The sequence below is a fragment of the Myodes glareolus genome, chromosome 2, assembly GCF_982192425.1.
Source record: "Myodes glareolus chromosome 2, mMyoGla1.1, whole genome shotgun sequence".
Lineage (NCBI taxonomy): Eukaryota > Metazoa > Chordata > Mammalia > Rodentia > Cricetidae > Myodes > Myodes glareolus.
The window spans coordinates 4309927-4334143 of NC_142027.1; the positions used below are offsets into that span (position 1 = coordinate 4309927).

A 24217-nucleotide genomic window follows, 5' to 3' on the forward strand; every position below is an offset into this window, starting at 1 on the left:
GATAACAGGGTTGAACTTCTGTTTACCTTGACCAACTAAACCTAACTCAGTCTCTGAGTTCAGTGCTTATCACACGTGAACTGTCTCTTCCACATTTCAGAACCAGCAAATCACAGAAAAGTACTAGGGGTTCACATCTTGCCTCGACCACTATGAGTCATTATATTCTTTGAAATCCCAAACCAGGAAGGAGTAGAAAGCCTACTTGATTCTGGTATTGTCTCCAGTCAACAAGTCAGTGGAATTTAGCTCTCTTGAATAAACGTGGTGTGGCATTTGGCTGCTTGTATACGAGGCCTGTACATAGACCAAGAGAACCTGTGCCCAACCAGATTCTCGGGACTGAGTGCTCACTCAGGTCTGCTGTCTGGAGACCCTCACCTTGACCTTGCTCGTGATGTGTGTGAATGCAGTGAGCAAACATGGCTAATGAAGGAATGAATAAAGGGAAGCTCTGATGCAGAGCGGCTGCTGCCAGGTCCTGATGTCAGTTCTTCCACCCTCTAGATGGCAAAGCCACCATATTGTTACAAGCCTTGGCTTTTCTACCTGTCAAGAGAAGATCTGGCTGGTTTTGGTTTTGATGGTATATGTATTCCCTAGTACACACCCAGGAACAATCACCATTCTCTTTCCCTGGCTCAGATTTTCACATATTCTGAACTAAAGATCCAGAACATGGTGCTGTATGATTTTGAAAAAGGTCACAGACAGAAGAATTTCCCCCAAGAGAGACTCAGAAGAGGGATAGGAACAAGTGTGGAAATGAGGCGCTGGAGGTAGGAACCAGGTTCCTCCAAATGGAAAAGCAATAGTTCTATCTCGTGTAAATTTTGCTGAGTTCAGATGAGAGCATATTGCAATATTTATAGTCACGCAGTCATATGAAGCCTTAGTAAAATCTAGTAAAGTAAAAAGCAGGGGGAAAGCAATAATTCCAATGATACAGAGCAAGATTAAATGTCTAGTGACAGTGGCTGAATGTCCATGAGCCCCTGGTGTGGGAGAATTGTCTGTATTCTGTCAATCATGTTTTAAATAAAGCTCTGATTGGCCAGGCAGAAGGTGTAGGCAGGAAAACCAGACAGGAAGTGGAAATGATGCAAGGAGAGCAGGAGAATTCTGGGGAGGAGGAAGTTGATTCCTCCCACTCCTTCCCAGATCACCGAAGCAGCAGGATGTGATCTGCCTCACTGAAAAAGGTACCAAGCCATATGGCTAGCATAGATAAGAACAATGGGATAATATAAGCTACAGGAAATAATAAGAAGCCTGACCTAATGGGCCAATCAGCTTTATAACTTATAGAGATCTTTGTGTGATTTTCTTTGGGACCTTGCTAGCTGTGGGGAACTGGGCAGGACATAAACAACAAACAAACAGGCCCCCTCATGTTACAGGCCCCTATTTTTACCCAGCTATGAAAACATCCAGGGTTAAATTCCAAGCCAACATACTCAGCAGATCTATGACCATGTGATAATCCAGTGTGTAGAGCTGGGGAAGGATCACAGACGCAGGGAAGTCCTTCGACTGGGCCCATCTCCATGCTCTGCACCCCAGGAGCTTGGACCAGTTCAGGTCCCAGCAAAGTTCTTGGACACACATACAGACCATTGTTGCATGAGGAGGGGGCCCCTTGTTTGTCCCAGCCACCTGGATAGCTTACACCTGAAATAACCACACAGAAACTGTATTAATTAAAACACTGTTTGGCCATTAGCTCTAACTTCTTATTGGCTAACTCTTATCTGTGTATCACGACATGACAGTGGCTTACTGGAGAGTCTAACCAGCATTCATCTCAGGCAGAGGATCCATGGCTTCTCTGACTCTCCCTTCTTCCTCCCAGGATTCAGTTCTGTTTTCTCTGCCTACCTAAGTTCCACCCTATCAACTAGGCCAAGGCAGTTTCTTTATTCTTTAACCAATGAAAGCAGCACACAAACAGAAGGAACTCCTACACCAGACCATGCCTGTGCCTGGCTCTTCTTGAGTTTGAACTTAGAGGTCTAAAGTGCTCCAGAGCTGCAACTGATCACCATTAATCCATCAAGACATCCTCAGCAGAGACCAGGTGCCCCAGAAGATTCAGAGGAGATATCACCCTCACTAGGATTTCAGCAATGTGATCAGCCTATATAGAAAGACTCACCAATGGCTTCTCAGGCTGATTTATATGCTCATATAACCCAGTTTCCTCTAGCATGGAGGTGAGCTAGTGTCTGCAGGTGTGCATGTCTCATATTGAAGATGCATTGAGGATGCAGTAGCTAACAGACTCACTGCCTAGCTACATCATTCAAGTGAGGGGAAAGGGCTGAGAAAGCTGGTTCATCCCAGACTTAGCATTTAAAAGTAGAAGGATTGGGAAGTGAGGGGCAGGGGACTCAGGAGAGGGCCTGAAGGACACTATTTGTTTTAAGACACCCACCCTAAGCTTCTTCCACCACTGCCATCTGGCAAATAATGGGACACTCAGTTGGGGGGTCACCAGTTGAATTAGCAAAACAATTGATTGTCATTCCTGCTCCATCCTCAGGCTGGGCGTCCTTGGACAAGTAAGTAACCATGGCTACTGGCTCCTGACCTGTAAAATGGGAATGATCACATCCATGGCTTCATATGTATACTGAGCCCTGAAATGAGCAGATGAAGGCATGTCTCAAACCTTGAGAACATAGTGCAAAAGCCTGGTAGATGAGATCTGCTATTGCTCTGGGTGCCAAGTGGGAACAAGTCTTGACTCTGCTTGTATATGAATGGCATTGAGAACAACACTGTTTGCATTCCTCCTTCTTCTCTCTCTACCCCTGACAGTTCCCAGTAAGGTCATCCCAGATCTTCCCAAGTATCACCAAAGGTTATTGGAAGTTTGCGCCACAGGCTCCCCTCAGACAGCAGAGCAATTCTGTTCCTGAGAGTTCTCCAGTGCCTGCCAGTAAGTGAGTAAGTTCTGGGGCATCACGGAGTGGCAGGTCACAATTTTCCGAAAGCTGCACACAGAGAAGCTTAAGCCAAATGGGAAAAAGGTCGGTTCAGTGTGGAGTTCCTCAGGCTGGATCTTCAGCATGGCCAAGCAGAGCCCAACAAACACATCCTCCAGCTTGAGGAATGGGACACTCTCTGAGACATTGAAAACTTTGCTGGCCACATCACTAGAAAAGACATAACCTGTACCAGAACAAAAAGGTGGGTACCTGTCCCAGGGATATTCAAATTTACTCACAAACCACTTGCTGAATGTCTCCCTGATGGGAGTGTAATCATACATTATGGAACCCGTGAAGAACCTGGAGGTTTTGTTTTTTTTTAGCAGCAGGTCAGTCAGATAACCAACATTCACAAACACGTCTGAGTCTGTCTTCATCACAAAAGCTGCCTGAGGACAAAAGTGGTGGACCCATTCCATGCCCATCATGGTCTTCAGGGTCAAGGTGAAATAGATGTCCTTGAAATCCTTCTGGATGATGTCACGGTACTGCTTGCCCTCCTGGGCTATGGCATTCATCTCATAGGTTCTGTCTGAGGCCCCCAGGAGGAAGAGGGTCTTCACACGCTTTCCCCGCACCTCTGCCTCTCTACCCCATGTCTTGCGGATGGCCATGCGAGCCGCCAGCTGCTTGTGGGACGAAGTCACCAGCAGCACAAGGAAAGGGGGCTTCTGCTTGCAGTCTATATCTGGAAGCTGGAGGAACTTCCCGTGACCTTTCTTGTAAACAATTGGCGGTTCCTCAAAAGGTTCCATGCTGAAGTACAAGCAAAGAGCGCCCATCATCAGAATGAAAGCATAAACCAGCCTCATCTTCATCTTCATGAAGTCCATCTGAAAGAACAAAGACAAACTGCCAGGTCTCCCAGGAGAGAAAGTGGAGTAACAGATACTCAAACACAAGGAGATCAGAGGGCTCTGTTCTGGTGTTCCAAACCTAGCACCAGGGCCAGAATTTATACTTTATAAGGAACTAACAGAGAAGTATCTGGAAGTTCATATCACAGGGCTAGAGAGACAGCTCAGTGGTTAGAAGCATTTCCTGCCAGCAATTACCTGCATAAGCTGTTCCAGTGGATCTGACGCCCTCTTCTGGACTCTGTGGGCACTGCACACAAGTGGTGCACAGATAAACATGCGGGCAAAATTCCCATGCACACAAACTTAAAACCTTTAAAGTTTTCCCAAAAAGTTCCAAACACAAATGAAAAATAGATAATTAAGGAAATGGAATGTGAACCTGTGTAAACAGTACACATTATATATTTGTACTATATTATACAAAACCCCACATACACACAATTTAAAAATGAACTTTTAAAAAATATGAGTTGATGTGCCAGGTGGGTGAGATAGATGAAGAGATCCATGGTTTAGAAAACTCTGGAGAAGCTAGAGAGATACTTCAGAGCTTAAGAACATTGGCTGCTCTTACAAAGATCACAATTTCAGTTCCAGAAACCACATGGAGGTTCAGAACCATCTATAATATGATCTGATGCCCTCCTCTGGCACGCAGGAATACATGTAGAACACTCATACATAAAATATAAAAAAGAAAAAGAAAGGAAGAAAGTCTGGGCTCTTCGAATACAGAAATGGAAGCCATGCCTCAATATTGAAGCACACAGGACAGCCTGCCTTGCTGTCCCCCAGTGCCACACTGACAGCCTTGGGATTCTAGATGCTGGTCCCAGTTCTGGAAACTGCCAGCCCTTCACTGACGGATTATTCAGACTTCTTGTCCTTCAGTAGATGAGACCAGATCTCCCAACAGATCCTCAGCTCTGACCTCTGGTGACTCCATAACAAGGAATGTCCCAGTAGAGCTAGACAGCCTGTAGGTCTGACAGTTGTGCATTCAGGGTGCAAGCACAGGTCTAGAAGCAGTGCATTCTGGGTACAAGCACATGACTGGCTGTGAAGGCCCAAAATTATGAGCCTATTTCCACATTGACAAGGTCAGAGAGTTGGAACTTACCTATACTTCTTTCACGGTTGTTCTGCCTCCATCTCAAACTGCTACCACCTAGTTGTAGACCAGGAGTCCTGCTCTCTCAAGATTTTTGTCAACAGGTGTAGCTTATAGCTAGACCTTGTACTTCAGGAAAAAAGAAGTAAATATGTTCCTGCTTCAAACAAAAGTCTAAAGATCCAACTAAGGATCCAGGTCCTTTATGAAGATAACTTTGGATTCCACACAGGGGGTGTTTTGCCTACAGAGTGTTTTGGTCTAGGGTGTGAGCATGACTTATTTTGTTCTAACAACAAAATATTTAACTATGGATATAGCCCACAACCTTCAACTGGTATGTTCATTGCCTTGTATCATGTTAATGGAGTTTTTTGTCTTACTCCTACCTTTTGGGGTAAGGGGTATTTAAAGCAAGTGGAAATTCAATGCAAATTTCAGAACTCACTGGAATTCACTCTGGATACTATCCTATATGTTTCTCCAGTTTATTATTTTCATTTGTGTTTTCATACTCTTTACTATATTTCTAAATCCCAACACCTCTAGCCTGGTAAGAGGTATTTTTGTAGAGGCTACTCCCCAACAAATGGCCACAGACTTCTCTGCTCTAATTAAGCATGCTCAAAAAGCAACTCTTAACACTTTGAGTTCCTGACAACTCATGTGTCTGAACTCTTGGTTTGCAGCTGACGGTGCTGTTGGAAAAGGTTGTAGAACTCTTTATGAGATGGAGCCAAACTACAAGAAGGGAGTCCTGGGGAATGAGTGTTGAGTTTATGGCACCATTCAGTTCATGTCCTCTCTCTGCCTTCTGATCCACAAGATATGAGCAATAATCTCACACTCTGCTATCACAGCTACAAACTGCTCCCAGTGGTATGTGTGTATTCCTGCTGCAAAAGAGAATCACCTCAAGTCAGTATCCAAAGTAAATCTCCCCCATCGTAAGTCATTTCTCTTTAGGTATTTGGTCACAGCAATGAGAAAAGTAATGAACACAAAAGCACCTCTGGTTTTCTGATTTGCACAATTACCTTGAAATTCAAGGAACCTGGAATGTGGTAAGTTTGAGATCTTCTGTGTTAGTGTTGTAACACTGAGACAGAAAAACACTCACTTTTGTTGAGCAAGAATTTAGCTCCCTCCAGAGGGCTAAGTCACAGGGCAGAAGCCACGATGAAATGAATTCCTTGTGAATTCAAGACCATGAAGGGGTCATCGACTTAGACAGTTTGCTTGAGCTAATGGTAACTCACCAACTCCTACTGGACTGGGAGTGAACAAGCATGGGAACAACCAAGCCCCTCTGAAGGGGGTTGACAGCTGGGACAGACTGAGGGCCCACTGATAGTGACACTGGGATGTGTCTCTACTTGCACATACCGGCTCCATGGGATCCTATTCTCTTTGAATGTAAACCTTGCTCAACCTAGACATAGTGGGGAGGGCCTTGGACTTTCCACAGGGTGGGGTGCATGGCACTCCCTTAGGGTTGGAGTTGGGTCTGTGGAGGGAGAGGGAGGGGACTGGGAGAAGGGGAGGGAGTGGGAATTTGGATTGGTATCTTTTTTAAGTAATAAAAAAAAAGAAATGAATTCCTTGTGAAGAGCAGTTGGTGATTAATGTTCCACCCTACTTTCCAAGACAATCTTCTAGACTCAGTTTGTCTACCAAAAATGAAGATTGTGTCTCTTAGGAATAACTAGGAAAAAATAATGATAGAATCAAGTTGTTTTCACTTTACTTTACACTTCACCCTCTCCCTGTGTGACCGAGAGCAAGTGTGTGAGCTGCATTCTTGGACTCAGTTTTGTGACTTCTAAAATGGGTACAACTGAGGCACAGAATCAACCATATGATTCACCTGTCTTCAACAACAAACAAGTATCTAAGAGTCCTCTGAGGTCTCACAGACAAAGATAGGCCTTGTGGTGGTTTGTGGGAGAATGGCCTCTGTGGGTATATATGATTGAAGACTTTTTCATCAGTGGGTGGAAGTCTTTGGGAAGGATTGGGGGTATAGACTTGGTAGAGGAGGTGTGTCACTGGGTATTGGCTTTGAGGTTTCAAAAACCCACACCATTACCACTGTACTCTCTTTCTCATGGCTGTGGATCAAGATGTGAGCTCTAAGCTGTTCTTGACATTCTTGTCTTTGCTGTCATCATGGGACACTAACCCTCTGACACTATGAGACCAACTGTATGCTTCTATGAGATCCTTTGCTCATGGTGTTTCATCACAGCAAGGGAAAAGTAATTAACATGGAAGTTGGTACCAGGGAATGGGATAGAGCCTGACTGGCCTGCTTTGTTTTGTTTTGGAGGAATGTGGAAGACAGTGGGGCTTTGGATAAGGAAAAGAGCTGTGCTGAATACTGATTACTGAGCTTAATGGGCCATCCTAGTAGGAGTGTGACAGTAGTGCTGTGAACCATGGGAGTCCACCTCAAGATGTCTCAGAGGGGAGCAATATTAATAATGGAAATAGAGACCATTTATGTGATATTTTGACAAAGAATGTGGCTACTTTCTGCCCTTGTGTAAGAACTTCTCTGAGTGCTAGAGAGAAGGCTCTGTGGTTAAGAGTATTGGTTGTTCTCCCAGAGGACCTGGGTTCAGTTCCCAGCACCCACATAGCAGTTCACAGTTGTTTGTAATTCCAGTTCCGGAAGATGTGACGTCCTCACATCAATGCACATAAAACAAAGTTAAAAAGAAAAAGAGTTGGTGTGCATTTAAAAAAAATGAATATGCCTGAGATAAATTGAAGAATAAGGGATTGACTGAGTTCTGTGGTAGTTTAGATGTAATCGGCCCCCATAAGCACATAAGGAGTGGCACTATTAGGAGGTGTGGCCTTGCTGCAGGTCACAGTGTCTCTTCACAGCAATAGAACGATAAGACAATTTTACTGGCAAAGCAATTTCAAAACAGACAGACTAATACTGACTTTTTCATGTGGTTACTAGTGATACCCTTAAGCAAACATACAATAAAAAAAGCAGGTGGAACAAAAATTAATATAAAATGTTTGAGGAGAAAAACAGCACGAGATTAATTTAATGCTGGAACCCAGGCTTGTGCTGAAAGAGATAAGGACATTAAAGAAAGCCTGGATCCAAACTGGAGCAAAGACAGGGTCTCCTCAGGGCAAGACCCCACCCAGCTAAGCTCCTGACTTGTAAGAGGGAGGCCTAAGCAATTTTCTGTTCCTAAAGAACCTGCAAACATGATTCAAGAAGGCAGCCAGACTTGAAATTGTCACCCACATGGTTCAGGGGTTGTGGAGAACTTAGACAACAATGCAGACACTAAGAGAGACCTACATAGATCTAATCTACATGGGAAGTAGAAAGTAGAAAAAGACAGGAACTCCTGAGTAAATTGGGAGCATGGGGACATTGGGGGAAAGTTGAATGAGGGAGGGGAGAGGCAGGAAGGGGAGCAGAGAAAAATGTAGAGCTCAATAAGAAACAATTAAAAAAATCAAAAAAAAATATTAGTGTGTGTGTATGTGTACTTTTTGTGTGTTTACACTACAGTGCAAGTGTGGCGGTCAGACAAAAACTTGCTGGAAGCCCAGTTCTCTCCTCTCACCATGTGAATTCAGGCTCCATGAACAAATATCTTTACCTCCAAAGTGCATTTTCTCTAGACACTTCACAAAGGTTAAACTTCCCAGGAGTTAACACTCCCCTCCTCCACTGCATCACCCTCTACATAAACACCAAATGGCAGCCCAGGGCCAAAGTAGAAGCCATTCCCAATGCCAACACTCCCTGGATTTCCTGTTCCCATAAGAAATGTAACATTTTTCCTGTCTATAATAGAATTACCAAGAAACTGTGTCTGCTATAGGAAGTCTTACAGCTAGTGGTTACCCGCCCACTGGGGCGTAGCCTCTTATACTATATATGCTGATGTAGAGCCTGCATCCAGTCTCTTTGTCAGTCTCTCTGTTCTGGTTGCGGATTTTGGTTTCTGATCTCCATTCAAGCAGAGGATTCTGATTTGTGAGTCTACCCCTAAATAAATGAATATCTATTTCTCAGTTCTGAGTTGGTGTGGGATTTCTTTTAAGTGTCCTTCTTCATTTGGTGCTCACATGGATTTGGACTCCACGCCGACCAAATGGATGACATAACGGCCTAGCCTGTCCAAGGCCCAGAGAGTCTCCCAAGCCTGCCCGCTTGGCTCGCTTTTACCTAAGCAGATTCTTGTAGAACCCCTGCCACAGCAGAGTTTACTGCACGTGGCAACTTGGAAATTTCCCAATTGCATGCACAACTGGTGCATTTCCTAGGGCGGTTCCTTGCCGCATGGTGAGTTGTGCAGCTTCTGGTTTCTGGTCCTGCCCGAGTTCTGGATTTCTTACTCCATGTATGGAATTGATTTAATTGCTTTTAATTTGTCAAGCAAAGCATATTTCTCAGTATTTAACCAGCTCCAAAGTGGGAAAACCAAAACAGCTGGGAAACTAAAGTAGCCTAGGACCATGGCTGTTGCCAATGGTTGCATTGCTTCTAGCTGTAACTCTGCAACCATGACATCTGCTGGACAATAAAGATTGCAGTTTACAGGATCACCTAACAGGAAATTACTAAATCAATATCACAGACTTCATTAATATTGCAACTTTTAACAACTTTTTGCTAACAGTATGGATTGTATTATGTGAGGCTTATATGGGTATGGTGATACTTCAATTTATTGGGTATTGGGATTCAGTTTTCTTCACCATATTCTATCATTAAGAAAGAATATGGGAGTTTTTTAAATGACACAATTTTTACAGACTAATAATGAGCAGCTAGTTGACATGATTAATGCACAATTAATCAAATGTTACCTGAAAAAAATTAATACTATTACAGACAAAATTGAATCCATATCTAAGAGTGCTAAGAAGTTATCTGAAAGAACTCATACTGTTGAATTTGACAATCAAAATTTGTTTAAAAGTTATAATAAGTTAGCAGAAAGACTGTCTCTCCAGGATGGCAATCTGCACGCTATTCAAGTAATGTCCAAGGATGAGATGTTTTCCTTAAAGGAGAAACTTCAGACCTTGGAATCACATGTGCAGAATGAGGAACAGAGGCTAGGTAGTTCAATGAAATCACTAGAAATATATACAGGCCAGGAGAGTCAGGCTTTACAAAAGACAATAATAAAAAGGTTTGAAATAATTGAGGAAATTATTGGAACTGATGAACAGGGGAAGAAGGCACAAGGACAGGATTTAACATCACCAGTAGCTGTCAGAAATAACTTACCCAGGATTTAAGTTTCCTAACCTGTAATCTACACTGACAAAGCATCAAATTCTAAAGGCCTAAAAGAATCCAAAGAAGGTAGATGGATACCTATAGGAATGAATGATCTAAAAGAACTTAAGCAAGCTGTTGTGACTTATGGCTGGCATTCTGTATTTTTTTTAAGGAGATGATAAAGACTTGTGCTTCTAGCATCAAAGTAACACCACATCTTTCTTTCAGTTAGTTTCATCTATCCTGGATGGTGGATCTCAATTAATGTTTAAAATTTATTTCAGGAAAAAAAATTTATTTCAGGAAAGAAGCCAAAATTTTAGAACAACAGGGAAAAGCAAAAGGCTTCGAGACTTCTCAAGATCAAGTTCTTGGTGAAGGCCCTTATGCTGACCCACGTACTGAGGAAAAGTGTCTCCAAGAGTGAGATGGGGCAGACATCCTTCATAGCTCCCCACCAGTCATGGAGCAGGAGGGCATGGTGAAGTCTTCAGCAATGCCCAGACACAGCTGGGGCGCTCAGTTCCAAGTTCCTAGCTGGAATCCTGCTCTTTGTCCCTTGGGTGAGCCAGGCAGAATAGCCTACACAGTTCCTGCAATGTGCTGACTAATTTATGTTGGCTTGACTGGGCATAAGATAATCTCAGACACTTGGCTAAATATTATGTTGGAGGTGTCTGAGATGGTGTTTGGGAACAAAAATAGCATTTGAATTGGGTGAACCTTCCCCATGGAGATGAGCCTCCTGTACTCAGCCAAGGACTGGTCTGGTCAAAAAGACTGCTTCACTGAGATGACTGTCATTCCCTGTGTTCCGATGAAACACTTTCCTTTTGTTTTTACATTTGTTGGCTTTTGGATTGGAATTTACACCATTGTTTCTCTGAGTTCTCAATCCCCAGACTGAGATTGGAGCTAAGCCAGCAGCTATCCAGAGTCCCTAGCTTCTTTACTGAGGCGCTTAGTTACCTCTATAACTATGAGTCACTGTTCCATAACCAACCTCCTAACACATGAGCACATCCTGTCAACTCTATTTTATGAGTGACCCTTGATCAGCACAAGCAGCACTGAGAACCCTGTCAGTGAGGCCTGGATGGCTTTGAATAAGAAACGCCCCCACATGGACTCAGGTATTTGAATACTTGGTCCCCAATGGCTAGAGGAAGAATGTTACTGGGCTTTTATAACCTTGCTCCCACTTCCAGTTCCTGCTCTCTGATTCCTGTCAGCAGCTGAGATATGATCTCTCACCTTCCAGCTCTGGCCCTTTGCTGCCATCTCTCCCCTGCCATTATGGACTAACCCTCTGGAACCATGAACCAAAGTTAGTTTCCTAATCAGGTGCTTTTGGTCATAGTGTTTTATTGCAGCACAGAGAAGTGACTGATACAAGGCCTCTAAGGTGACTTATGCTGTGGAGGTGACAAAAGAATTCTTCTGGAAGCATGTGGAGGAGGCACCAGACCCTGAAAGAGCTTCAGGGGAGGATAGAAAGAGTTGGTGTCTCTAGAGCATTCCTTAGAACTCATAGGGAACAGTCAGAGGTGATGTGGGATTCTCCTCTGTTTGCTGTGATTACCATTAATGAATAAAAAAACTGCCTTGACATGTTGATAGGGCAGAACTTAGAGGGAGGCATGGAAACCTAAACTGAATGCTGAGAGAAAGAAGGACACAGTCAGAGAGAAGCTATGTAACCCCACAGGAGACAGACACCAGAACTTTAGCCAGTAAGCCACAGCCACGTGGTGATGCACAGATTAATGGAAATGGGTTAAATTAGTATGTAATAGTTAGCCAATAAGAAGCTAGAACTAATGGGACAAGCAGTGAATTAATTAATATAGTTTTTATGTGATTATTTCAAGGCTAGGTGTCCAGGAACCAACAAGCAGCTCACTCCTTAGTACAAATTGACTCCCATGTGCCCAACTAAAATCCACTTAAAACCTGAGAGGGCTTGCAAAGGAATTCTAGACGCTAAAAACCAAAGTTTAGTCAAATTTTTTTTCCAAAGGGGCTTTGCTTGCTGGCGGCATGTTGTAGCTCCTTTAAGAGAGGTTTTCCTGATTCGGCGGTAGCAGGAAAAAAAAAATGTGCCATTTTGAAATGCCGGCTTTCTGGGCCATGCTGCCAACATGACCTCTGACTCTTTCAGAAGACTGGGCATTGGAATGGAGTTTGTGACCAATGTGCTGTGACTTGGTTGGTGGGAACATGGACCAGCTGTGTGCCTAGGGATGGGGCAGTGTGCATGGTTCTCAGAGGCAGCGAACAGCTCTGCCCTACTTTGTTGGGCAGGACAAGCAGACAGTGCTGTATTTCCCCTAGCAATGGAGCAGTTAAAGTTTTTAAGAAGCGCTTAGCATTTTAAGAAGTGCTTCTGGACAGTAAAGAATTACAGATACACAATAGGACAGACTCAGACATAAAAGACCTCTAAATGGGTCACAGTGTTGGATAAATGTACCAAGACTTGGGAAAGAGAAAAAAAATAATATAGACAGTTCCAAAACAAGTAAATGGTATTTTTTTTTAAAAAAGGTAAAATCTTTAAAAGAAACATCAGTCTGACTACAGGGTAAGGTCAGTTCAGACACCCTCTCTTCTATTGCTTAGGGTCTCAGCTGGGTTCATCCCTGTGGGTTCTTGGGCATTTTTCTAGAGCCAGGTTTAAAGTATCTTGATTCAAAATTTGAATCTAAGGATATGTTGTTTTGGAAAAGAGGTTCTTCTTTTATTTTCACAGAGGATGAGAACCTGTGGATTGTTTCCAGACTAGTATGGTTTGATGGATCAAGATCCCCAGAAAGGTTGCCTTGACCATGACTCAGAAACATTACTTCACCCAATAAATAGCAGGAAGCAGTTTGGAGAATAACTATGCCCATATTCCCAAATATTTTTTACAAATGTTCTTTTACATTTAAAGAGGGATATGCTAAATATTTTTGCCTTGTATGGATCTTGGTTTATTGATACAAACTTAAGGCCAATTTTGTTATATGTATATTTCTGCTCTTGATAAAGGTATTATATTTGTTCCCCTCATTTTAAAAAGCAATGTAAAATTAAGAAATACAGGTTAATAGGTCAAGCTTGAAGTCATGTTAGATAGATTTTCAAGATGTACAGGGAGGCAGTTCTTCCCAGAGAGGTGAGTGGGTGCTAGCCTGGGCAGCCTGCCTGCCTCTCCGGGAAGGGAGGACAGCCCTTCCCCCCTCAGCTTCTGCGGCAGGGTCTTCAGTGTTCAAAGGGACCCCTCCCCTCCCCCCACTGCTGCGGGCCCTTTGTCTCCTGAGTCCTGGGAAGACCAACTAGCCCTGTTGCCCTGCTGAGCAGTTCTTCCCAGAGAGGTGAGTGGGTGCTAGCCTGGGCAGCCTGCCTGCCTCTCCGGGAAGGGAGCACAGCCCTGCCCCCCTCAGCTTCTGCGGCAGGGTCTTTGGTGTTCCAAGGGACCCCTCCCCTCCCCCCACTGCTGCAGGCCCTTTGTCTCCTGGGTCCTGGGAAGACCAGCTAGCCCTGTTGCCCTGCTGAGCAGTTCTTCCCAGAGAGGGCTGAGGAGTTCTATCCAGAAAGTGCTGAGGAGTTTCATCCAGAGTGGGGGAGATGGGCAGGCGCCAATGCAAGAATTCCTCCAACAACCTGAAAGGCAACATGACATCGCCAGAATCCAGGGAGCTCGAAACTAGAAGAATTGAACACCCTACTCCAGAAGAAATAGAAGAAATCGACTCTAAGCGCTTCTTTATGAAAATAATAGAGGAACTTAAACAGGAGGTGAAAATCTGCCGTAAAGAAATGGAAGATAAGTATAACAAAAAAATTGAGGAAATGAGTAAAGAAATGGAAGAGAAATATACCAAAAAGTTTGAAGAAATGAGTAAATCCGTAAATGAAATTCTGGGAAACCAAGAAAAAACAATTAAACAGGTAATAGTAACAGTTCAAGATTTGAAAACTGAAATGGAGTCAATGAAGAAATCACAAACCGAGGGCCGGCTGGCTATGGAAAATCTGGGTAAACGAACAGAGACTTCAGAAACAAGCTTAACCAATAGAATACAAGAGATAGAAGAGAGAATCTCAGACTCTGAGGACACCATAGAGAAATTAAACACTCTGTCCAAAGAAAACAGCAAATCCAACAAATTCTCATCACAAAACATTCAGGAACTGTGGGACACAATAAAAAAACCAAATCTAAGAATAATAGGAGTAGAAGAAGGAGAAGAATTGCATTTCAAAGGTCCAGAAAATATACTCAACAAAATTATAGAAGAAAACTTTCCCATCCTAAAGAACGATATTCCTATGAAGGTTCAAGAAGCATACAGAACACCGAATAGACTGGATCAGAAAAAAACATCCCCTCGTCATATAGTAATCAAAACACAAAGCATTCAGACTAAAGAAAGGATATTGAGAGCTGCAAAGGAAAAAGGTCAAGTAACTTATAAAGGTAAACCTATCAGACTTACACCAGACTTCTCGATGGAAACCATGAAAGCCAGAAGGTCCTGGATAGAGGTACTGCAGAAACTAAGAGACAATGGATGCAAACCCAGACTACTTTACCCAGCCAAGCTATTGTTCACTATCAACGGAGAAAACAAAATATTCCAGGATAAAAACAAATTTTAACAATACGTAGCTACTAATCCAGCCTTACAGAGAATACTAGAAGGAAAATCACAACCCAAGGAATCCAACATTCCCAACACTGCCTACATTAACTCAGACATCTAGCGACCCTTCACAAGCACAACTCAAAGAAGGAAAACACATACACGCTACTACCCAAAAAAATGACCGGAGTCATCGATCACTGGTCATTAATATCACTTAATATCAATGGTCTCAACTCACCTATAAAGAGGCACAGACTTAGAGATTGGATACGAAAACAGGATCCAACATTCTGCTGTCTACAAGAAACACACCTCAACCACAAAGACAGACACCTACTCAGAGTAAAGGGTTGGGAAAAGGTTTTCCAAGCAAATGGACCTAAGAAACAAGCGGGTGTGGCCATTCTAATATCTAACAAAATCGACTTCAAACTAAAATCAATCAGAAGAGATGGAGATGGACATTTCATACTCATAACAGGAACAATTCATCAGGAAGAAGTCTCAATCTTGAATATCTATGCCCCTAATATAAAGGCACCCACATATGTAAAAGAAACTCTTCTAGAACTCAAGGCAGTCATCAAACCACACACACTAATAGTAGGAGACTTCAACACTCCTCTCTCACCAATGGACAGGTCAATCAGACAGAAACCTAACAGAGAAATAAGAGATTTACTGGAGGTACTGAATCAAATGGACTTAACAGACATCTATAGAACACTCCACCCAAATAGGAAAGAGTATACCTTCTTCTCTGCAGCTCATGGAACCTTCTCGAAAATTGACCACATACTTGGTAACAAAGCAAACTTCCACAGATACAAAAAAATATTAGTGACCACCTGTGTCTTGTCAGATCACCATGGATTAAAATTAGAATTCAACAACAATGGTACCCCCAGGAAGCCAACAAACTCATGGAAGTTGAACAGTCAACTACTAAATCACCCCTGGGTCAAGGAAGAAATAAAGAAAGAAATTAAAGTCTTCCTTGAATATAATGAAAACAAAGACACAACGTATTCAAACCTATGGGACACAATGAAAGCAGTGCTAAGAGGAAAGTTCATAGCACTAAGTGCCCACCTAAAGAAAACAGAGAAAGCACACATTGGAGACTTAACAACACACTTGAAAGCTCTAGAAAAAAAAGAAGCTGATTTACCCAGGAGGAGTAGAAGACTGGAAATAATCAAACTGAGGGCTGAAATCAACAAAATAGAAACACAGAAAACAATTCAAAGAATCAATGAAGCAAAAAGCTGGTTCTTGGAGAAAATTAACAAGATTGACAAACCCCTATCCAAACTAATCAAACGGCAGAGAGAGAACTTGCAAATTAATAGGATCAGAAATGAAAAGGGGGACATAACCACAGACACAGAGGAAATTCAGAGAATCATTAGATCTTACTACGAAAGTTTATATGCCACAAAGTTGGAAAATGTAAAAGAAATGGACATTTTTTTAGATAAGTACCATATACCAAAGTTGAACCAAGACCAGGTGAACAATCTAAATAGACCTGTTAGTCGTGAAGAACTAGAAGCTGTTATCAAAAATCTTCCTACCAAAAAAAGCCCAGGACCAGATGGGTTCAATGCAGAATTCTACCAGAACTTCCAGGAAGAGCTAATACCTATACTCCTTAATGTATTCCACAATATAGAAAAAGAAAAGTCACTGCCAAACTCCTTTTGTGAAGCTACAGTTACCCTAATACCAAAACCACACAAAGACACAACCAAGAAAGAGAATTACAGGCCAATCTCACTCATGAACATCGATGCGAAAATTCTCAATAAAATACTGGCAAACCGAATCCAAGAACACATTAGAAAAATCATCCATTATGATCAAGTAGGCTTCATCCCAGAGATGCAGGGATGGTTCAACATACGCAAATCTATCAATGTAATCCATCATATAAATAAACGGAAAGAAAAAAATCATATGATCATTTCATTGGATGCTGAAAAAGCGTTTGACAAAATTCAACACCCATTTATGATAAAGGTGTTGGAGAGACTGGGGATACAAGGATCATACCTAAATATAATAAAAGCAATATACAGCAAGCCGACAGCTAACATCAAATTGAATGGAGAGAAACTCAAAGCCTTTCCACTAAAATCAGGAACACGACAAGGCTGTCCACTCTCTCCATACCTCTTCAATATAGTGCTTGAAGTTCTAGCAATAGCAATAAGACAACATAAGGGGATCAAGGGGATTCGAATTGGAAAGGATGAAGTGAAACTTTCGTTATTTGCAGACGATATGATAGTGTACATAAGCGACCCCAAAAACTCTACCAAAGAACTCCTACAGCTGATAAACACCTTTAGTAACGTGGCAGGATACAAGATCAACTCCAAAAAATCAGTGGCACTCCTATACACAAAGGATAAAGAAACGGAGAGGGAAATCAGAGAAACATCACCTTTCACGATAGCCACAAACACCATAAAATATCTTGGGGTTACTCTAACCAAGGATATGAAAGACCTATTTGACAAGAACTTTAAGCCTTTGAAAAGAGAAATTGAGGAGGATACCAGAAAATGGAAAGACCTCCCCTGCTCTTGGATTGGGAGAATCAACATAGTAAAAATGGCAATTCTACCAAAAGCAATCTATAGATTCAATGCAATCCCCATCAAACTTCTTCACAGACCTTGAGAGAGCAATAATCAAGTTTATATGGAAAAACAAAAAACCCAGGATAGCCAAAACAATCTTATACAATAAAGGAACTTCTGGAGGCATTACTATCCCTGACTTCAAACTCTATTACAGAGCTACAGTATTGAAAACAGCTTGGTATTGGCATAAGAACAGAGAAGTCGACCTATGGAATCGAATAGAAGACCCAGATATTAACCCACAAACTTATGAACACCTAATTTTCGACAAAAGAACACTCATCCATTATTGGTGGGAATGCAAACTTGTGCAGCCACTTTGGAAATCAGTGTGGCGGTTTCTCAGGAAACTGGGAGTCAACCTCCCTCAGGACCCAGCAATTCCTCTCTTGGGAATATACCCTAGAGATGCCCAAACATACTACAAAAGCATTTGTTCAACTATGTTCATAGCAGCACTATTTGTAATAGCCAGAACCTGGAAACAGCCCTGGTGCCCCTCAATAGAAGAATAGTTAAAGAAGGTGTGGAACATATACACATTAGAGTTTTACTCAGCGGTAAAAAATAATGACAATAGTCAAGAGTCCCAGGTAACCTCGGGTGCATGGAGGGGGGGTGGGAGGGTTTTTGGAAGGGGAGAGGGTTAGAGAGAAGGGAGTAGGGGAGGAATGGGGAAAGCTCGGTTGACCAGGATGGGGGGATGGAGGAAGGATGAATATGGGATCAGGGAAGAATGTATTTCAACTAAGGGAGTCATTTTGGGGTTTATAGGAAACTTGGTTATATATGGGATCCCAGGTCCAAGGAGAGATCCCCAGATTGTTCTCTGGACAGAGGAGAGGGTGCCTGAACCGGCCTTGGCCCATAATCATACTGATGAATATTTTGCTTATCACCATAGATCCTTCATCCGACGATGGATGGCAATACAGATGGAGACCCACATTGGAGCACCGGACTGAGACCCCCATGGTCCAAATGAGGAGCAGAAGGACGAAGAAAATGAAAAAGGAAATAAGGACTGCGAGGGATGCTATCACCCACTGATACAAGGGGACGGATCTAATGAGAGTTTACCAAGGCCAGTTGGACTGCGACTGAACCAGGAAGTGATCCAACCAGATTCTCTGAATGTGGCCGGAGTCTCTGAATGTGGCTGGCCCGAAGTCTTTCTGAAAAGCCATTGACAATGACACTGGGACTTGTTTCCTCTGCATATACTGGATTTTGGGGATCCAGTCTGTTTGGATACTCACCTTCCTGGACCTGGAGGGAGGGGGGAGGAACTTGAACTTCCCACAGGGCAGGAAACCCTGACTGCCCTTAGGGACGAAGAGGGAAGAGGAGAGGGAGTGGGGGGAGTGGGAGGGTGTTGGGAAGAGTGGCGTAAATGGAAACTTTTATAATTTAATAAAATTACTTTCAAAAAAAAAGAAATGGGTTGAATCAAGATGTGACAGTTAGCCAAAAGGAGGCTAGAACTAATGGGCCAGGCAGTATTTAGATGAATACAGTTTCTGTGTAGTTATTTCGGGTAAAGCTAGCAGGGTGGCTGGGACGACCCTGCTCGTCCCTGTTACAATCATGACTTAAATTTAAAATACAACAACACAACTCACAGAAATCCTACAAACTCATGGAAACTGAATAACACTCAACTGTATCACCATTGGAACAAGGAAGAAATAAAGAAAGCAATTAAGGACTTCCTAAAATTCAGTGAAAATGCACAATGTACCAAAATCTCTGGGACACTATGAAAGCAAATCATGAATTCGTAAAGTTTGCTAAAAAAGAAACAGAATTTGAATAAACAGAGAACAATTAGACAATAAGTCTATAATCAAATGTTGCCCTGCCTCCTTTCTAAAGTACAACCCAGAAAAGATTTAGGGACAAGTTTTACAAGGATTTTAAAGAAACAACGATTATATATATATTTATATATTACATGAATGATTTCAAAGAAACAGAATGGTCAGGTATGATGACACGTTCCAATAATCCAGTATTTGGGATGTGTTTGAATGCTTGGTCCATAGGGAGTGGCACTATTAGTAGGTGTAGCCTTGGTGGAATATGTGTGGCCTTCTTAAAGGAAGTGTGTCACTGTGGAGGAGGGCTTTGAGGTCTTATGTGCTCAAGCTATGTCCAGTGAGGCACACAGTCAGCTGCTGCCTGCAGTTCAAGATATTGACCTCGGGTCGGGCCGCGTGGGCTCTCACGAGGTAGCTCGCGGCTTCCGGCCGCGCAGGCCCGCTCAAGATGTCGTACATGCTCCCGCATCTGCACAATGGCTGGCAGGTAGACCAGGCCATCCTGTCGGAGGAGGACCGCGTGGTCGTCATTCGTTTCGGACACGACTGGGACCCCACTTGCATGAAGATGGACGAGGTTCTGTACAGCATCGCCGAAAAGAAATGGAAGATAGTGAGAGATCTTTCTCATCTTGTGTGAGTCCTGTTTGGATATCCCAGCTGTTTTAAAGCAAACGGTGCTGGTGTCGCTTGTGCTCCATGGCATCCTCTGTGGTTCTCGAGCCTGACAGGCCTGTCTGCTGCCAATATGAACATCCGCCGTGCTCGGCCCGATGACCTGATGAACATGCAGCACTGCAACCTGCTGTGCCTGCCCGAGAACTACCAGATGAAGTACTACTTCTACCACGGCCTCTCTTGGCCCCAGCTCTCCTACATTGCTGAGGATGAGGATGGCAAGATCGTGGGCTATGTCCTGGCCAAGATGGAGGAGGACCCTGATGATGTCCCTCATGGACACATCACCTCACTGGCTGTGAAACGTTCCCACCGGCGCCTCGGCCTGGCCCAGAAGCTGATGGACCAGGCCTCACGGGCCATGATCGAGAACTTCAGCGCCAAGTATGTATCCCTGTACGTGAGGAAGAGCAACAGGGCGGCCCTGCACCTTTATTCCAACACCCTGAACTTCCAGGTTAGTGAGGTGGAGCCCAAGTACTATGCAGATGGAGAAGATGCATACGCCATGAAACGAGATCTCTCCCAGATGGCAGAGGAGCTGAGACGGCAGCTGGTACTGAAGAAGGGCAGATACGTGGTTCTGGCTTCCAAGGAGAATCAGGGCAGCACACTTCCTGGTTCTGAAGAGGCCGGTCAGCAGAACCTGGCCGGAGATGACAGTGGCAGTGACAGCAAAGACAGCGCTGATGTCCAAGACAGCGTACAAGACTTGGATTCTACCTCCTAGAGCCCGCTCGAGCATTGTAGGTTCTTGCATTTTAGCCACAGTTTTCTTGGGAATCCTGGCTGTGCTCTGCAGTAGCTCTGGAGTCACCCACAGTGACCCACATGACTTCTCATTGTCAGCGCTTAGCAGCCTTCCACATGGCCTAATCATGAAGGCTCTCCAGGACACAGAAGCTGCTGTGCAGGAGCCAAGGAACTTTGAGGACTGCCATGGCAGCACCGTCCTTGGCTTCTCCCACGCTGCCAGCCGCTGTATTCAGTCTGCAGTTGTCCTGTACTGATTGTGTGTATGCTGTAGGGTTTTGCCTAGAATGCCAAACAGGAAGTGGCGATAGCTCAGGAAACTCCCCAGCTTTCAGCGTTTGCCATTATTTGGGTTTTCATTTTTGAGTAAGCAGGACTATCATTAGTCCTTATGCCCTCTGCCTCTGTCTGGTGGAAGTTAGCTACTCTTGCCTTCTATGGAAACTGCCCGTGCCCTGCCCTCCCTCTTTGAAGAAAACTGTTCCCTTGTGGTGGGAGGAGATAGGTGTTGGACTTCTGCACAGGCAGAATTTGTAGATCTTAAGGCAAGGACAAGCAGAAATCATATTGTAATCTCTGACCCCCCCAAATAAAAATATTAAAAAGGGAAAAAAAAAGATATTGACCTCTCAGCTCCTTCTCCAGTACCATGTCTGCCTGTATACTGCCATGCTTCTCACCATGATCATAATGAACTAAACCTCTAAAACTGTAAGCCAGCCTCCAATAAATGTCTTCTTTTATAAGAGTCGCTGTGGTCATAGTATCTCCCCAAAGCAATGAAACCCTAAGACAAGCTATATCTTCTCTATGTGTTCATAATTAAAGTATCTAATATAATTAACTGCATTAAAACGCTGAAGACAGGAGCTGGAAAGATACCCCAGTGGTTGGGAGCCCTTCCTGCTCTTCCAGAGGACTCCAGTTCAGTTCCGTGTTGCCATTGGGGCAGCTCACAATTTCCTGTCATTCCTACTCCATGATATCTGATGCCCTTTTCTGGCCCCCAAGGTTATGTGCATACATGGCATACATTCACAAGACACATATACACACAGATAAAATATATTAAAGCTTATTTTTTAATATAAAGACATCACACATATGAACATTATAACCAATAAGAATATAGATAGGTTATTACGTCTATATATTATTTTTTCCTTGTTTTTGGTTTTTCAAGACAGGGTTTCTCTGTGTAGCCCGGACTGTCCTGGAACTCATTCTGTAGACCAAGCTAGTCTCTAATCCACCTGCTTTTGCCTCTCAAATACTGGGATTTAAGACATGCACCACCACTGCCCAGTTCCTTTACAATATTATTAAAAAGAATTCCTAACTTCATTCTAATGAGCAGAAATGTCAGGCAAGTTCAAACTGAAACAATCATTTTGGCTCTTCCCAGTATGGTAAACTCATAAGAGACAAAGACTGAGATGCTATTACAGAGTGACTATGGGAAGCAGAGATGAAAACCAAGTACGACATGCAATCCCAGGCAAGAATGACATTAAAAAGAACACTGTGTAACATGCAAACAGTCTGGAATTTAAGCACATTGAGCCAGATGTTGTGGTGCATGCCTGTAATCCCAGCACTAAGGAAACTGAGACATAAGGATAGAGTATTTGAGGCCAGCCTCAGCTATAGAGCAAGACTCTGAAAACTATGACCCTGTAATAATAATAGATGAATAAATAAGTTGTGTTTGCTCTGAAACCAACAAATTACATTCTGACAGAACAACAATTCTGAAAACTGACAACAGTTTTAACTCAACTTGACAAGTGAACTTGAAATTCACATAGAGGACAAAAACTGACCAGCACATTACAAAGAAAACAGAGGGAAACCTGCTGCCTGTGAATCCTGCCATTCAGTCATAAGTCAGAAATGTATTGGCGAGGTACAGGCAAAGAGACCAATGCCATGAACTAAATGGTGTCCTCCTAACAGTCACGGCAGAGTTCTGGCCCCAGTGCAGCAGAGCCTTCAAGCTGTAATTAAGGTTAGATGATGAGGCTCCAGGTGAGGCCCTAATTCAATTGACTTATTAGAAGAGAAAGAAAGAGAAATGCCAGGCCCTTCAAATGACAGGAAGTGGAACTCTGCAGCCAGAAGAGAGACCTCACCAGGAGCCAGCTGCTCAGGGACTTTGACCTAAGACTTACTTGGTCTCTACAAGCTTCTCCTCTAAGACCTGGACTAAGATGTCTATATAGCAACATCAGAGTGAAAATTAAGTCTCTAAGGGAATGGTGTTCACAGGTAAGTGAGGGCTCTAACAAGCCTAGGCAACCACTGAGAAAGAGGCATCAAAATGAAAAGTGAACAGAAGGTACAAACAGATCCCTCACAGAAGAGCAACGCCAAGGGGTAGGCAGATAGACAGACTTCCTTAATACGAATGGGAAATGTCCCCCATGGCTTGTGTAAATAAATTATTTGTCCTCATTTTCTGTCCAAGTCTTGGGGAGGAAATGGGCCTTTTGTGTGGAAGCAAAACTGAATAAGGTGGGGGCAGCCCTTTAAGTGTTGTAGCCTAAGCTCTATACTACCTGGGTGGTGTGGTTTCACTAGTCACCTCATCTTCCTGCTGCCAGAGACAGGAGCTGGTCCTGACTCCATGCTGTTTCTGCTGTAATGGACTGTACCTTCTCCCCTGTGATCCCAAGGCAATCCTCCCTCTCAAGTTACTTCTGTCTTGTCAAGAATTTGGTCACAATAACAAAGAGACAGAGATAGATGATTGATGATAGATAGATAGATGATAGACAGATAGATTGATAGATAGATAGATGACAGATAGATAATAGATTATAAATAGATATATGATAGGTGATAGAGAAATTATATGTGATTTTAAATCAAAGATAGATGACAGATAGATAATAGATATACCAAAAAGATATACAATAGAAGTTATGTAAATTATATAGATTATAAATAGATCAATGATAGATTGATGAAAACATGCATGCTAGACTACTTATAAGTGATAGAAATGATTGATAATAGATAGATTACCAGCTGATTGATAGATATACCAAATAGATATTAGATGATAGATAAACAATATATACGATGAAAAGAAAATAGACAAGTGATTGGTACATAGATGATAGAAGACCAATAGGGGGACTGGTGAAAAAAAAGACTAATAGGTCGTGGATAGATTATAGACAACAATATATAGATGATAAATACAAAGAGAATTGAAAGATGGATCAACCAATCAATAGATGATGGTGGCAGACTGATAAACAAGAGACAGACAAATCATAGGCTAAGACCTATACATTAATGAAAACACTGCCAGCTGTGCTAGAATCAGGTAATGCATATTTCCTCCTCTTCCTCTTCTTTGGTTTTCTTTTTTTTTTTGAGACAGGGTTTCTCTGTGTAGCCTTGGCTGTCCTGGAACTCACTCTGCAGACCAGGA

The 24217-nt window shown here is 42.9% G+C and overlaps 2 protein-coding genes and 1 pseudogene across 3 annotated transcripts in view; 2 read left to right on the plus strand and 1 right to left on the minus strand.

The window, feature by feature from the left end:
- Positions 1-1692: 1692 nt before the first annotated feature.
- The window catches only part of LOC125392923 (beta-1,3-galactosyltransferase 5-like), a 28272-nt gene continuing 5747 nt past the window's right edge, over positions 1693-24217 (minus strand). For both annotated transcript variants that reach the window (XM_048422908.3, XM_087898788.1), the window contains exon 2: positions 1693-3826. In XM_048422908.3, the coding sequence (XP_048278865.3) occupies positions 2894-3826 (933 nt within the window). In that variant the 3' untranslated portion in view covers positions 1693-2893. The remainder of the gene's footprint in view (positions 3827-24217) is intronic.
- LOC148122895 (thioredoxin-like protein 4A pseudogene) lies at positions 19736-19984 on the plus strand (annotated as a pseudogene).
- LOC148122896 (N-alpha-acetyltransferase 11-like) lies at positions 20093-21375 on the plus strand. Its single transcript, XM_087898785.1, has one exon. It carries the CDS (start codon positions 20093-20095, stop codon positions 20750-20752), a length of 660 nt encoding a protein of 219 aa, XP_087754911.1. The 3' UTR covers positions 20753-21375.